Source organism: Psittacula echo (genome assembly GCF_963264785.1).
Source record: "Psittacula echo genome assembly, chromosome: 11".
Taxonomy (NCBI): Eukaryota; Metazoa; Chordata; class Aves; order Psittaciformes; family Psittacidae; genus Psittacula; species Psittacula echo.
In genome coordinates this window covers 15,291,567-15,307,369 of record NC_137746.1, presented here as the reverse complement: position 1 = coordinate 15,307,369, position 15,803 = coordinate 15,291,567, and the positions used below count along the sequence as shown (strand labels likewise).

At 54.2% G+C, this 15,803-nt stretch overlaps 2 protein-coding genes across 2 annotated transcripts; one reads left to right on the top strand and one right to left on the bottom strand.

Moving 5' to 3' along the window:
- Window positions 1-574: 574 nt before the first annotated feature.
- PAIP2 (poly(A) binding protein interacting protein 2) lies at window positions 575-9,697 on the top strand. Its single transcript, XM_080627519.1, has 4 exons — window positions 575-724; window positions 4,760-4,919; window positions 7,233-7,412; window positions 8,610-9,697. The coding sequence occupies exons 2-4, from the start codon at window positions 4,782-4,784 to the stop codon at window positions 8,673-8,675; spliced, it is 384 nt and encodes a 127-aa protein (XP_080483645.1). The 5' UTR covers window positions 575-724; window positions 4,760-4,781; the 3' UTR covers window positions 8,676-9,697.
- A 2,196-nt stretch (window positions 9,698-11,893) lies between these two features.
- On the bottom strand, window positions 11,894-15,618 carry SLC23A1 (solute carrier family 23 member 1; the record flags this gene model as incomplete). Its single annotated transcript, XM_080627303.1, has 15 exons — window positions 11,894-12,141; window positions 12,245-12,340; window positions 12,467-12,610; window positions 12,803-12,932; window positions 13,007-13,112; window positions 13,229-13,376; window positions 13,510-13,666; window positions 13,771-13,891; window positions 13,994-14,175; window positions 14,242-14,309; window positions 14,387-14,475; window positions 14,550-14,707; window positions 14,785-14,886; window positions 15,055-15,126; window positions 15,583-15,618. 15 exons carry the CDS (start codon window positions 15,616-15,618, stop codon window positions 11,894-11,896), a joined length of 1,857 nt encoding a protein of 618 aa, XP_080483429.1.
- Window positions 15,619-15,803: the final 185 nt, after the last annotated feature.

Below are 15,803 nucleotides of genomic sequence, written 5' to 3'. Positions count from 1 at the left end.
CAAAGGAGTCATTTCCACCTTGTCTTTAAGAAAAACAAAAAAGGGGGGGATGACAAAGGAGAGAATAAAAATTCAACTAATTTTGTAACTATGGTTTAAGTCTGGTCCTAGAAAAGAGTAGTCCGTTATGTCCCGTTTCCTATTACACGCTGTTAGAAGTGCATGAGTCCAGCGCGGACACATCTCTTTAGTGAAGGGGCGTGTTTGTCACAAGGTATTCAACTGCCTTTCCTTCAGTGGGGCCCAGCGCTCGCTGCTGTCCCCTGAGGGAGCCTGGAGGAGCCCCCGAGGAAGGGCAGGGCACGGCGGGGCAGGTCTCCTCCTGTGGTAACGCTGCCCACGGCAGTGCGCGGAGGGATCGGGACCCTCCCGGGACCGATGCGGATGCAAGCGGTTGGGTTTGCAGTGCCCGCTCGTTCCAGCCCGGCAGGCGCCACAAGATGGCGGCTCGCCCTGCCCGCGGGACTGCGCTTCCCGGCGTGCCCCGCGCCGCTGCGCGAAATGGCGGCCGGGCCGGACTACAGTTCCCGGCATTCCCCCTCACCGCTTCCGGGGAGAGGGGAGGTGTTTCTGAGGTCACGCAGGTAGGGGAAGTGACCTCACGTCCGGCGGGCTGCGGCGCTGGGAGCGAGCGGGGCGGCGGGCGCGGAGCGGAGCCGGGTGCAGCGGCAGCGGAGGGGCAGCTCGGAGCGGCGGGCGCACCGCGGCCTTCCTCTGCGCGCAGGTGAGGCGGGGCGCGCAGCGCGGGCCGCCACTGCCGTCGCTGTCCCTGCGGGGGGGCGGGGGGAGTCGCCCCCTCCCCTGAGGCGGCGCCGGGTGCACCACCCCCCCTTCTCCCGTTCCCCCGCGGGAGCAGGGCCTGCGCGGCGGGGCCGCCCCCGGCGCCGTCCTCATTGTCTGCGGTTCCATCCGGGTCCTGCGGGGGGCGGCGCGGGGCCTGCCGGGACCGAGCCCCGCCGCGGGGGTGGCCCCAGCGGGCGAACAAAGCGGGTGGGGGGGGCATTGTCGTCGGCCCGGAGCTGTGGGACGCGGGGGGACCGGGAGCTGGGGTTGTGGGATAAGGGGGGGGACCTGCGGTTCCGGGGTGCTCATCGCCGCCGCGCCGGGAGGGGCAGAGGCCGCTCCGCTTCCCGTGGCCGAGACGGTGGCGGCGAAGCCCGGAGCCCGCCGCGGAGAAACGGGTCTGCGATCCCGGAGACCTCCGCACCGAGGAGAGAGCGGGCTCTGCTTTCCCCCGGCGGTGCAGCCGTGGCCGCCCCGCTCGCCTCGGTGAGGGCTTTGCTGTCGGCTCCTTTGTGCTCCTCGGCGCTGGCGAGCCAGGCGACTGTTCTCCGTTAACCCCGGTGCGACGCTCCAAAGCGTTTGTATCTGATACCATTGGCACCTTTACGAAGTTGATTAAGAAATCTATTTATTATGTGGAGTGTAGTCTGTTTACTTGATAACTGCCACTTGCTAATCTAATTAGATAACAAAAATCTTGGCCGGCGCTGCTGCCTCGCCGGAGCAATTGCTGGTTAATAAACACATGCCACCATCTTCGGCAGGAGTTCAAGGTACTCCCTTGCTGCTAAAACACCTTCGCTTAAACTTAAGCTCTGCAGAGGTCCGGGTGTTGTGCTCCCTCTCTGTGTTGTGTTTGGGTGCTTGAAGCAAAGAGCTTCGTGTTTTCCCTCTATTTCTGTTATCAGGGGCGAGGACCCAGGTTTTGCCCTGTGGAATTAGGCCCTTGACCTTGTTTTCTGAAGTAGGCAGTAGATAATCCTCTTTTGTGATGAGAGTTTAAATGCAAAATCTTCAATCATGAAGCTTTGAATTTTGATGATGGTTGGTGCAGGGCTCTTCATTGCTATCAATGCAGCAAAATTCAGGGAAATGAGTAAATTAATGGACCTTAATGGTGTTCTGGAGTAACGTGTGCCATACCTCATACAGAAAGCACTTGGAGATAGCTGAAAATCCTGTTGTTACAGGATAGCTGATTTCTGACTTCACTCGTAAGATAAAAATCCCGGGGTTTATCCATTTACACTGTTCCTCCTGCATCAACCCCACTCCTCACCAAAATTCCTGAGTAATTTAGGCCTGAATCTCAAATCACATCAATGTAGCAAAATTCTCCGTAGTTTCTGTTCCTTAACATTATTAATGTTCTGTTTCCTGCTCCAGTGTAAGGAGCTTTGAGATCCTCTGCTTTCCACCTACTCCCAGATGGAAAATGTCTTATTTTTGTTCACAACACAGTGGAGCCTGTCGCTGTGGCTCATTTCCTGCAGCAGCTGCCTTAGATTGTGCCTTTTTGCAAGACCAAAGTGGTGTTGATGTCTCCTCCTCAGAATTGCCTGTAGCTCATGACTAAAAAGCCTGTATCTGGTGAAATGAGACTAATCTTGTCCTTACAAATGAGCACAGAAAGCCAGCTGGTTTGTATCTGGAAAGGGTGAAATGGGGAGATTTAGCTATTGTTTTATTTCTTTCTATTTGTGGTATTGCAACTTGCAGAAAATGAATTTACAAGGAGTGCTGTGAGTACGGGACTGGCCTGGGGCTTCTTTAACTGCTCATGCAGAAGTGTTTTGTTGACTTGTTTTCCTGTGGGAAAACATTAGCAGATTTAGGACTTCATCAGATAAACTTGAGATGCTCAGCTTGAGCCCTGGATCTTTCTTGAAGATAATCATCCCCATCGGCCTTGGGCACTAACGGAAGAAGTTGTTTCAGTCCAGACATGGAACACTAAACTTCTCCTTCCTCCTTCCTAAAGCAAACAGCTCATGTTCTATGGGAACGCTTAAGAAACTGGAAAATCAGCCCATGATTCAATAAATGAACCTTTCAAGCTTTTGCACAAACAAGTAGGTTGTGATTTTTTTAATATTATTTTTACCATTATGGGCTTGCCTGGGTGCAGTCTTCTCTGTACAGAAATTGCCTGGAATGTGGCCTGAGTACCTCACACTGCTCCTGCAGTTGTTCACCTTAGTGTGAATGTTCATGTGCACAAAGCCTGGTGGATTGTCAGTACCAGGATTCACTCCACAAGTGAAAATGCTGACTTTGTCAGTTAAAAAAAGAAGAATTTAGGCATTTGAGACTCTGAGGTCTTTTATTCCTTCTAGTGCAGCGTGTTTGTTAGCTTGTGAGCAGCTGAAGTTGCTTAAAGCAGTTTCAAGCCTGACTTAAGGGTGTTGAGTGCAGTGTCTTTTCCTGTCTGATGTTAAATGCTGCCAGTAAGCCTTTGCAAGTTTGTTTTGAAAGAACATCAAAAAGAACCTGTTTTCTCCTACTAGAATACCCGGGTTCTGGTCTCATTTGTTGTACTTCCTAAGGGAGCTCCAGTGACTTCCGTGCTCGGGTTTGCCTTTGATTTAAAAACCTTGAATAGAACAAGCCAGGCAAGTCCCTTTATCTTTGTCTTTTTCTTTAACTGATCACTTGGATGTGGCAGGGTTTTGACCTGGGATTATCAAGAAGACGTTTTGAACCAAAACTTGCATTAATTCCATAGATAAAAGGAGCAAATGAAATATAAAGACAAAACAAGAGCTTCTGTGTGATAAGCCCTTATACCCTAATCACAATGGAGGCTGTATTTTGATACCCTCTTCTCCAGCTGATTTTTTCATATGCAGGCATTGGGCTAAAATGTTGATTTGAGAATAAAATAAACCTATTTTCTCTGCCTGCTGCATCACACCATTGCAAGTTGTTAGCACTAGAAGAACATTCAAGTTTGATTTTGGGTTTTTTTTTTAGCTCGTTGTCTCATACATGCTTTGTGTAATGTTTAACACTGCCAGTATTGGTAGCTAAAACTACTCAGCTTTTCTAGTATTGATACCTGTAGCTAAGCATGGTGCAGGAAAAGCAGCAGCCTTGTCTCGTAAAATGAGGTTTTCAGTTAAGACCTGGGCTGTGAGGAGCAGACTTTGGTCTCTCTGCTCAGAGTTACAAGCTTCACCCAGACTGACAGAAAGGCTGCAGCACCCTCCTTGTGATGAGGGTTCAGCCCAAATTTAGGCTTTGTCCTGCTTTTGACTGGGGTTAGGTGGAACAAGACACGCTTGCCAACTGTACCTTCATTCCTGGAGCTTGGGACGCTGCCGTATCACGTAGCACTGACACACATAAGTGTTGAGTGCTCTCCAGGCGTGACTCAACCTGTGCTAATGAAGTGGGAGGAGAGGGGAGCACGCACTGGCGAGTGCATTATGATGTTGGCTTTACCTGAAGTTTCCTAGGCAGTGGATGTCCTGTAATAGAATTTGGGTGAGCTAAAAGCCATGCTGAGTTTCCCCTAGCATGGGTATCCTTGGGAATTCCCCCTGAAGCGCTGCCCACCACCTCTGAACCAGTACAGACACTGGACGCTGTTCATTTCCAGTGGCGTTTGTTGAAACTTGGGTCGGAGCTTTGAAAGTGTTTTGGAAAGCAAGTTTTCCTTTTTGTGTCTTCAGTGTTGCCTTAAATACATTCCTACTGGCAAGCACGCATACTTTCTGCTGTTTTCTGTCCCTTTTAATTGGCCTCAGTGCTTGGCATTTGCTGATTTGAAGAGCTTTAATTTGGGAAAATTAATTAGTCACTCCACATACAATGGAAACAGCGTTTCTGATGCTCTTGTTGCAGTGAGCAAAGCTCTGCTGCAGCCACTGCAGGGCTAACCAGAGCCTTCATATCCATGCACAGCCTTCCCTTGTGCAGGGCAGGGTGGTGAGTGAATCTGCACCTCTTTAATTACTGCATTTCTTAATTGCAGGCGTTGACTCAAAGACGCAGCCATGAAAGATCCGAGTCGCAGCAGCACCAGCCCGAGCATCATCAGCGAAGATGTGATCATAAATGGTCATTCTCATGAAGATGACAATCCCTTTGCGGAGTACATGTGGATGGAGAATGAAGAGGAATTCAACAGGCAGGCAAGTCATTTCCTTCTCTAAATGTGTTGTGATAGGCTTTACCCTTCTCTAGCTGAAGGGAAAGGTGCTGTGGCTTAGCAACCAGGGTCAAAGACTGGCAGTCCTTTAGAGATGGGGTTTTTAAATAAGCTTGCTGAAGAACCCTGGGGATCAGACAGATCTCAGCTTCTCTGGCAATCAATATGAGTTTTCTGTAATCTTGGATGAAAATATGAGAAGTATGCATCCAGTAATTCCCTACTGCTGCAGGAGGGAGGGAAACAACATTGACAGAGTTTATTGGCAGTTTGGAAGGGATGGGCCTAGGTAGGCCGCTGGCCTGCAGAGGTTTTATATGTGCAGACATGCTGTAGTTCTGAACTGGATACATCCCAGTGCCTCCCTGCCTCTCCCAAGGCTGCTGTTCCAAAGGGAGTCAGTGGACATAGCTGTTGGGTGATAGTCCTGGTCATTGCTTAATACTGAAGTGTCTGTCTTACAGCTTGCCTTCGCAATCAGATTGGCGGGAAGCCTTAAGCTTCATCTCTCACCTTGCATCTGGACACAGTTTCCCTCCTGTGGAGGAGGAACAGCCTCTTCCCACAGCCCCCTTTACAATCACTTGATCTTTGTACTCATATAGCTGCTTTCTCTGCACAGTTTGGCTGTGCTGAAGTCTGAGTGGCTGAAATGGGATGTCTGCTGCCCTCTAGGGTGCCAGCAGGGCACAAAGCTAATCTGAAATTCAGGTTGCTCACAAGCTGTAAATTCTCTCGTGCATAAAGGGCCAGGATGCTTTCAGTGCTGTTTCCCATTGGGTGGCTCTTTCCTCCTGGGGACTGTACTGCAGTTGGCATAGGGGATGTGTAGTTCTTGAGAAAGCAGCTGAGCGTTGTGCCGTGAATAAACAGAGAATAGGAAAGGTGGGGAAGACTGGTTGTATTCAGGCAGGCAAACACCACGTGGCAGCCCGGTTGTGCAGCAGTAGGCAAATCTCTCGGTGGGAACCTGAACAAGTTAAACTTGAGCTGGAAAATCTAAACAGGCAGTCTTAATTTCAAGACATTTGGGGAACTAAATGTTATTTAACACTTCTGAAACTGCTGCTGGAGGCACCTGTAGGTGTACAAGCATGTAGCAACTGGTGCCAGGCAGCCCCTGCTGTAACACTGGCTTGTGGCTGCGTGCCTACTGCTGCCTTCTACCCGGTGCAGGACGGACACAGTGCCTCAGGGAGTTTTGATGGGAGACTCCTGTCCTTGCTGGAGTGCTCTATTGAGGAAACCACAAAGTCAGGGCTTCGTGCAGGGTTTGAATTGTGTGACAGTGGCTTAGAGCATATGGTGATGAGTCCCTGTTCCCCAAGCTGTGTATCTTGAGCACCAAGTGAGCTGGGGTGTGTGTTTGCCCCAGGCACAGAGGACCTACATATTGTAGCAATCCTCAACTCTGGCTTTCATTTTCTGGTTTGGTATCTGCGGTACGTAACTGAATTTCCACTTCAGGGTCGAGTATGTGTTTAATTTCAGAGTGAAGGATAGATAGGAAAACTTGTTTGAGCTTCCATTGAGTGAACTTTTAAATATGTCCTGAATAATTTTTCCATTCTGGCAAGTCATTCACACCAGCTTCTATTTCCCTGCTTAAGTACTGCAATGCAGGACATGGAAAACTTGTTGGGATGAATTCCCTCCAAAGCTTGTTTACTGAACAACCAAGCAAAACTTTCCTTTAGTCTTTGCAACATGTGCAGTTCTGCATCAGTTGATTTGCCCTGCTTAGAGCACTACAGGTCAGCATTCTTAACAACCACTAAGATCATGTGGAGTTCCTTAGGAGAACTGTGTTGGGTGAACACATAACCTAAAGCCGAGGAAATGCTGCTTGTTCCCCATGCCAAGGCACAGGCAGTGGTTATTTTTTCCCCCCAAGAGTCTCGGAGGACACTTTCCTAGGGAGTGTGCCTGGCTGCGTGTGTTGTCCCTGTTCCCTTCCTCATACTCGCAGTGAGTTGAGTTCAGGCTAGTTGGGATGTCTGAAATTTTCACTTGGAACCAATATTTTCCTTCTCCTTGAGCTTGTAACAAGCAGCAAATGGAACAGCTGGGGTGTTCTCCTGCCATTCCCTTTATCTGCAGTCCAAGTTCCTGCGACAAAGCACTTTCCTACATTAGAAAACCCAAGCTGATTGCCTCCTTGCAGCATGAGCATGGTGTTCTGCTGCAAGTCCTGGTGCATAGCTAGAAAGCAAGCCAGCTGAATGCACAGACCTTGGAATGAAGACCCAAGCTCTTGAGAAGTTTGTTGATGAAGCAGTTTCTTCTCGTTGTATAGATCGAAGAGGAGTTGTGGGAAGAAGAATTTATTGAGCGCTGCTTCCAGGAGATGCTGGAAGAAGAGGAGGAGCATGAGTGGTTTATTCCAGCCCGTGATCTCCCACAAACAATGGATCAAATCCAGGACCAGTTCAATGACCTTGTTATCAGTGACAGCTCATCACTGGAGGATCTGGTGGTAAATTGGTTTCTCATCATATTTCTCACGCTTGACATCTCTTTGGCCAAGGCTGATTTTTATGGGTGATAATGGGAGGGCAAAATCCTTCACACACAAGCCAGAGACTCTTAAACTGTGCCTGACTTTGGTGGAGGGGAAATGTGGAACAGTTGGGCAAGGGATGTTCCCCCAGGTGATGTGATCTGTTCAGTGGTTTTCTTCATAACCACATGGGGCCTTTCCTAGCCTGTGGCATAAACTCAGGTGGGTTTGGGTATACAGAGTGTGTTAAGAAATAAAGGCAGTGTGTGAAGCACGAACGCTGAAGTGCCATTTGGTGACAAGACTGCAAAGGTTTAACTGAGCATCTGTCACCAGTTATGTGTGGGGTAGGAATGAGCTGTGTTCTGGTTTGGATTGTGCAGACCATAGCAGATCCCTTTTGTAGAGATTCTAGGGAAGGGAAAGGCAACCCCACTGATTATTTCCCTCGTTCTTACTGTGTGACTTGTCAGAGCTTAACTGAAAGGAAGGGGCACTTTGTACCTGTTTTCCCTAACATAATACACAGGTGCTGGTACAGAGTACAGAAAACACTGTCGGGTCCTACTTCTCCAAGCTTAAGTAGCTGCAGGCAGCAGTTTTGGAACACAAAAGCCTAACCGTCCATTTCCTCATGATAAAGAGCTCAGTTTGAAGATGCTGCCTACCTATAACTGCAGGACATTGCAGAGCAGCAGCTTGCCAAGTATCAGGACAGGGTAGTCACAGGCATGGAAATGCAGAAAATCAATACAGTGCTCATATACATTAAATTCCCAGAAATGGCTGAAGTTCCTGGAACAAGTCTCCTCTTGCTTAAATAAGCAAAATCTAAAAACCTCAAGGCATGTTTTAGCAGCTCAGCTTCAGAAAAAGCTTTTTCAGCATTAAGCCAAGTAGCTGCATTTGATACATGCCTGTGGTTTCCTTGTTTCTCATTCCCTGGGCCCTCATCTGACTGAAACACCCAGGTGGTGCTGAGGAAGGGTGGATAATTCGGCTACTAGCACAGAGGAGTGTGCTCTTGTAGTGATCAGAGAGGCTCTTGATAGATGCAAAACCCCCATCACGTGCCTGTTACTCTAAACCCATAAACTGTTCCTAATGCTGTCAGCTTAAAAATGGAGGATGAAAATAATGATTCAACTAGACTTCTGTTTTTCCCTTCCTCAGGTCAAGAGTAATCTGAATCCAAACGCAAAGGAGTTTGTTCCTGGGGTGAAGTACTTAAATATTTGAGTAGACTGGGCCCTCTCTTGGTGGATGTAGCACAATTTCCACACTGTGAAGCCAGTATTAGAAGATTTAATTGTAAAAGCTCTCTCTTCTTGTCACTGTGTTACACTTATGCATTGCCAAAGTTTTGTTAGTCTTGCATGCTCAATAAAAGTGCTGAGACTGTTATTAAGTAAATCTGTCAAAAGTTTAATGGAAACATAATTGGGCCCTGGCTCTCTGGAAGGAGGCAGTGAGGTAAGAAGCACCAGTCAAGTTGAGACAAAGTACCACGTTTATAAAACCTTCTGCAGACTCTGTCTTTCTCAAACAGGACTTGGAATTTGCCGTGGATGGTCTGTGTTAACTGGTGCTAGCTTGCACCTGATAATGCCTTAACTTCGGGACAAAAAGCGAGCAAGGATATCTGATTGTTATGCAAATAGGCTAACTTTCCTTGGAAATACTGTTACTAATGTTAATTTTTCCCCTTAAAGAAACCCTCATGCTCTTTTTCAGCAGCATGAGCTGTAACAGAAACCTTACAGACCTGTGCAGAGTCATAGATCTCAGCTACTGAACTAACACCCAAGGGGCTGGAAGGAGGAATCCCCCACGCTTCGCAGTACGTGATCATGTTAGAAACACTCCAACTTCCCGATTATGTTCAAGGAGATGTGAGTTTCATCACAATTTCTTCCAAGAACCCAGAGAAATACATAGCACTGCCTATGTAACTTTTAGCATATGACTTTATTAGAGCTGGGTTTAACCAAGCCGACCCTAGCATTAGTGATTTGAGTGGTGCTTTGCCCTTGCTTTGTTTAATCATCACTACACAATAGTCTACAGCACAACAACTTCTTTTGTTTTGTTTTTGTTTTTTCTTTTAATAAAGCTAGAACAGTTTTGGCTTCTTAAACTTCATACTGGGGTAGGTTAAGCTGCCATACGTGTTCAGTGTGAATAGTGTTTAAGTTGAAAATATTGTAAAAAAATTATATTTTTTCAAAAATATTTAAAAAAATAAATAAGAGTAGAACTGATGTGGTGGCTGTCTCGTGAATGTGCTGCTGGCAGCATGCAGGGGCGAGGGAGGGTGTGCTGCCCATACACTTCCCTTAGGGCTCTTTGTAAGGTGATAGCCCAGGATACTCATGTGAGCTTGGACTCTTTCCGCCTGCCTGCCTGCCTGCCTGTCTAGGCAGATTTTCCCTCCTTCTCACTGCTGCTAATCCCAGTGTGGCTGGAGTGCTGCTGGCAGCATGGGCAGCCCTCGCTGACAGCAGGCAGCACCCTATAAAGGGGGTGACAGAGTGGGGCTGCTGGAGCTGGAGTGCTCCCCAGCCTTACTCTGTTAACTGGGGGGATGTGGATGAGCTGATCCCCCCCTTGCTGCATAACTTTGCCCAGCCTTGCTCTTAATATCTTCTGTTTTGTCTTTAAGCTCCAGTTAAACCAAATGGAAACACTTCAGAAATCATGCAGTGCTGCAGGATGGGAAGAGTGAGATGAAGCCTTTATGCAGGGTTACCCACATCACTGTGTTGGTCTTCATAGCATCAGAGTGATTTGGGTTGAAGGGGCCTTAAAGCTCATCCAGCTCCAACCCCTGCCACAGGCAGGGACACCTTCCACTAGAGCAGCTTGCTCCAAGCCCCTGTGTCCAACCTGGCCTTGAACACTGCCAGGGATGGGGCAGCCACAGCTTCTCTGGGCACCCTGGGCCAGCGCCTCAGCACCCTCACAGGGAAGAGCTTCTGCCTAAGAGCTCATCTCAGTCTCCCCTCTGGCAGGTTAAAGCCATTCCCCTTGGCCTGTCCCTACAGACCCTTGTCCAAAGTCTCTCTCCAGGTTTCTTGTCCAGCCCTCTTAGAGGAACTCGGCCAAACCAACTCTCTTTTTGCTGTTGCTCTTCAGAAGGTTCATCACAGTCATCCTGGCTCCTTACTGAGCAGTACTTTCCCCTTTCTTAACCTGAGATCTGGCCTTAGAGAAGCAACAAACCTCTTCTGGTGTTTCACTGGCTTGGCGACAGTTCAGACTCGTACATCTGAAGACAGAAGGTCAGGAAGCAGCCGTGTGCTGCCTTATTTTTAGCTGGAGTGGGAGTGTGAGCAGCGAACCCCTGCACGCTGCGGCACTGGCTTGGCAGGAGCCTCCTGCCCGAGTTTCGGCCGGGTGCAGTTGGCTGGGGGTGATTGGGACCTGAATGCTGCCGTTGTGAAAGGGAGCAGCACAATTCCTGTGCTCTGTTTTCCCTGCTGTATCTCAGCAAGCTGTACCAGCAGCACCTTTATCAGAGGTGAACTCCCAGACTGCCCGGCTGGGCCTGGGGTTTGTGACTGAACCAGAGCTGATAGCGGGGTGGGTGTTGTGGCTCTTGTTGAACAGGGCTGGGTTTGCTCCTGCTCCAGCCCCAGCGGGTGGGCTGGGAGGGGACAGAGCTGCCCAAAGAGGTGTTGCACACTCTGTAACATCAAGCTCAACAACACTGGGACAGCAGCAGGAGAGTGGGGGCTCTTCCACGGCTCAGGGCATGCTGTGCCTGTGGGAGGTGTGAGCAGGTGTGTTTGCATCACTTGAGGGTTTGGGTGGGTTTTTCCCCCTTTTCACTTCTTAAACTGTCGTCGTTTCATTCCCTGATGGGTCTGCCAAGGGCTTGTGCTGAGCCACCCCCCACTGCACTGGGGCTTGGGGCAGAAGCCCCCTGACCATGGGGCTGCTCGGGCTGGGTGAAACTGAGCACATGTCCATGTCAGAGAGCCCAGGCAGGAGCATGGGAAGCTGCTGACACCTTTGCAATGCAAGAAGGGTGGAGGGAATGGTGCAGGATGCAGCAAAGACACTGAGAGGGCTTCAGTCTTATTTTATTACTTTCAATGCATGATCTTGACGTCGGCCTCTCACCCTGGTGTGGATGCTGCACCCCACACAGAGCCCTTGCTGGCTGCCGAGTAGCCCTGCCGAAGCCAAGGGCACAGCGTGACAGTCCCTGGCTCTGATGGAGTCTGACAAGCTTCAGACTGAATGAGCTCCGCCAGCCAAAGCTTGGTGGAGCGGTGACCCAGGGGCCACGGTCCCCAGGCCAGCACCTGGGAGCTTGGGCTGTCCCCAGAGGGCAGCTTGGAGTTTCCCTAATCCTGCATTGGAGATGAGCACCAGAAGCCTCGGCTTTGGTGCCCCGACAGCACCCATGGAGCTCGGCTTCCCGGGCACTGGGGCACGAGCCCTCCCCTCGCTCACACCTTGGTGCACACCAAGACCCCATCGGCTGTGTCCTGCACGTCTGTGGCCGCCGCGCCGCCACCCCTCGCCCGGGCCTTGAACCCAGTGAACAGGGGGCAGATGGGAACCCGCCTGAGCCACCGGCTGCGCCGCACCGCGCCCATCCCGAAGGGGAAGTCGTAGCTCCGGAGGCTGGCGCTGGAGGTGCTGTCCGAGTGCGCGCCCGCCTTCCACTGCACCAGCCCTCGCTCCTCCTGCGTCCCTGCGGCAGCCAGCACCGGCTCAGACCCCTCGCCCTGTGAGCCCCTATTGCAACTCCAAACCAGCCTCCCAGTTACCCCTTGTGGCCCCATCGCTTCCATTACCCGGGATGGTGTTGTCCAGGATGAAGGCAATGAGCCCCCCGACGAACATCTCCGTTGTCAGCAGCACCGTCAGGATCTGGTCCAGCTCGGGGACACCTGTGAGAGCGCAGGGACTGAGCCGGGCCGTGCTGCGCTGAGCCGGGTTCACCTCATTCCTCCATGGATCTGCCCTCCTCGCTCCTCACACACGCGGCACTGGGGCTGTCCGTGGCGAGCAGGTACCTGTGTTAATGGCCTTGGGGTGGGAATCCAGGTAGTTTGGCAGCGTCAGCCCAAAGAACATGGCGAAGCCCAGCACGAAGAGGTTGCGGGAGGAGTTCATGTCGACGAACTGCAGGTTGGAGAGGCCGACGGCCGTGATCATGCCTGCCAGGGAGACACGGCTGTGCTGGAGGTGCCCACGGTGCTGCTGCTGCCGACCGGGAGCCGGCATAGGGGTGCACTGATGGCTCAAAGCCCACCCGGCATACCCAGGGCTCCCCCTGAGCCTATAGGGAAAGGGCGCAGGGACGCTGGTGACAGCGCGGTGGGTTTGAGGGGTGGCTGCGGCGAGGTTACCAAACAAGGTGCAGAACATCCCCCCGAGGACGGGGTCGGGCAGGGAGGCGAAGAGCGCCGTGAACTTCCCGATGGTGCCCAGCAGGAGCATGATCCCAGCCCCGTACTGGATCACCCTCCTGCTCCCCACCTGCATGGAGAGGGGCAGCGGGTGACGGTGCCCATGTCCCCTGGCTGAGCGGGACCCGGCCCAGGCCCCAGTACCTTTGTGATGCCCAGGACACCAATGTTGGGGCTGGAGGAGGTGGAGCCGTTGCCGGTGCCCAGCAGCCCCGCAATGATGCAGGAGATGCCTTCAGTGAAAATGCCCCTGGGAACAACACGAACGGGCTGGTCCCCATTGCTGCTGCCCTGCAGCATCCCTGCCCGGTCCCACGGGGACCCATGGTGTGAGCAGGGTACCGGGGCGGGGGGCAGCTGCTGTACCTGTTGATGGCGTGCACGGGGGGCGGGGGGGCTCCTGCCAGCCGGGCACAGGAGTAGTAGTCCCCGATGGACTCGATGATGCCCGCCAGCGTGGCACTGAACATGCCCAGCACCGCTGCCGAGGTCACCGTGGGCAGACCCCACTGGCCTGCCGGAGGCAGAGCACGATGCCAGGCTCCCAACACAGGGACCCGGCACCCCCGGTGCTCCCCAGCCCAACTGATGCTGCATCCCCCAGGGGGAAGGGGCGTCGAAGGGACCTGCGCCTGCCTGGCACTCACAGGGGTAGGGCACCCGAAACCAGGGTGCCACGGACAGGATCTCCCCCCGTGCGTCCGTCCTGGCCTTGTATCCATAGGCCTCGGGCTCGCTAGGGAAGACGCCGGTGCGCGTCAGCACGTAGCAGAGCAGCCACACCACCATGATGGCCATGATGATCTGCAGGGGCACGGACCGGGCACACCCCCTGCATCGCCCGTGTGTAGAAATAGGGGGGCTTTGGGGGATGCTCCAGGACCTGGTGGCTCCCGGCCAGTCCCTACCGGGAACATCTTGAAGATCTGGACACGGAGCAGCACAAAGCCCCTGCCGCGCCGGTAGCCGGGCAGGCAGACGGTGACGTGCCGCAGGTACTGCGCGAACAGGACGATCAGGAAGATGGTCCTGGGGGGAAGAGAGATGCGGGAGGCCCCTCGTACCCTGGGCATCCTCCTAGCTCCATAAGGGACACCCCGACCCCTTTGTCCCCCCATCCCTGTGCCGTACAGCGCGGCGATGCCCCAGTGGGAGCCGGCCCGCTCGCCGGCCGCCTGGAACACGGAGAGCCCGATGAGGGACACGGTGGGAGTGACGGTCAGCGGCCCGATGTAGCTGAGCAGCGCCCCGGGCAGCCCCAGCAGCCCGATGGCCACCTCCACCAGGCTGGACACCACGATGGCTCCCTGGATCTGCAGGGAGGGCAGGGTCAGTGCGCTGCGGGGCACTCCGGGCTCCCGGGGGGGGGTGGGCCGTACCTCTCGCATGCGGGGCTGCCAGATGTGGGACGTGTTGAGCGGCAGCACCCAGTTGCCGTAGATCTGCTCTGGGGATGGAGGGGGATGAGGTGGTCCCTGGGTGGGGGGGAGCGGCTGGATCCCCCCTGCTCCCCTCTGCCCTCACCTTCAGGGGGGCAGCGCCACTTCTCCAGGGCCAGGATGGACTTGGCTGGGACGAGGAAGGCCAGAGCGCTCGCCTGGAAGAGGGGCAGCCTGGGGGGGACAGGGGATGCTGTGCCCACGGCCTGCGGAGCAGCAGTGGGGTCCCCCCCGTGCCACGGCTCTACCTGATGCCCACGGTGGTCTGGATGAGGGTGGTGATGCCGACGCAGGTGAAGATGGTGCCGATGAGGTAGCTGACGGTGAGCTGGTCCTTGCCCACGCACAGGCTCTCGGCCAGCAGGAAGGGGACAGCGATGGTGCCGCTGAAGCAGGTCAGGTAGTGCTGGGGGGGGAAGGGGGGGCTCAGGGGGCTGGGGTGGGAGCGGGGGCCCATGGGGGCTGCCCCCTTCCAGGCCGTACCTGGAAGCCGAGCAAGATGCAGAGGTACCAGGGGGGCACGTCCTCGATCTTGTAGAGCATGTCCACCTCCGGCCGGGGGGGCCTGGCGCCCTCCCTGGGCTCCTGGCGTGTGGGCACTCGGCTCAGCCCCAGCTCGCCACAGGGACCCCGCAGTGTCCCCGGGGGTGGCACAGGGACCCCCCTGCGCCCTCAGGGATGGGGGGGGTCCCGCTGGCCGGTGTCTGTCCGATGGTGCAGTGCAGGAGGGCTGGGGGGTGCCCCGGTACTCACCCTGCCCGCCGCAGGCGGCTCCTTCCCAGGGGGACAAGGGGGGCCCGAGGGGGTGGGAGCCAGGCTCCCGTTCTGGCAGTGAGGGCGAGGAGGAGCCGGGTCAGTGTTGTCCCGGGTGTCCCATGGGAACGGGGCTCTGCCCCAGGGACACAAGGGCCGCGGCTCCGCACGTGCGGCGGCTCCGACCCCAGAGAAGGGCCTGGGCTCCAAACCCACCGCTCCCTGCGTGATGGTTTGTGCCCAGCGGCGGTGGAGGGGGGACCCCCTGCCCTTGGGTGCCCGGACCACGCTGCCAGCAAGGGTGGCAGAGCCAGTCCCAGCCGCAGCATCCCCGCATGTCCCCTTGGCCCCGGGCTTCACCGCAGCCCCCAGGCTCACCCCATCCTTTGCCTTTTGCTGGGCATCACAACCCTGAGCTGGCCATCACTGGGGGGTCCAGTCCCCCCAGCCACCCACCTCCCTCCCTGCTGCCTGGGATACGGCCGAGGAGGGGACAGGGGTGGGGATGGCGTCAGAGGCTGCGTTCACCTGGGGCTGAGCCAGGTCTCCCGAGCGCGTCCCCATCCTCCGGTGATGCGGCCCCGGCGGCGATGTCACCGCACGGGGGGTTTTATGGCCATGGGAAGGACTTTAGTCACCACCCGGGCCGTGGCACGGGGTGGCAGGCAGCGAGGCGGCCATTGGCTGCGGGTTGTGAAACCAGGGAGCGCTGCCTCGGGGACGGATCAGCCATTAACTCCTTTAATTGG

What these genes read in the sequence shown, in the direction of transcription:
- PAIP2 (XM_080627519.1), top strand. Translation starts at nt 4,782, where the DNA reads ATGAAAGATCCGAGTCGCAGCAGCACCAGCCCGAGCATCATCAGCGAA. An exon ending in AAGAGGAATTCAACAGGCAG is followed by an intron (nt 4,920 to 7,232) that starts GCAAGTCATTTC and finishes CTCGTTGTATAG; the next exon opens with ATCGAAGAGGAGTTGTGGGA. An exon ending in CATCACTGGAGGATCTGGTG is followed by an intron (nt 7,413 to 8,609) that starts GTAAATTGGTTT and finishes TCCCTTCCTCAG; the next exon opens with GTCAAGAGTAATCTGAATCC.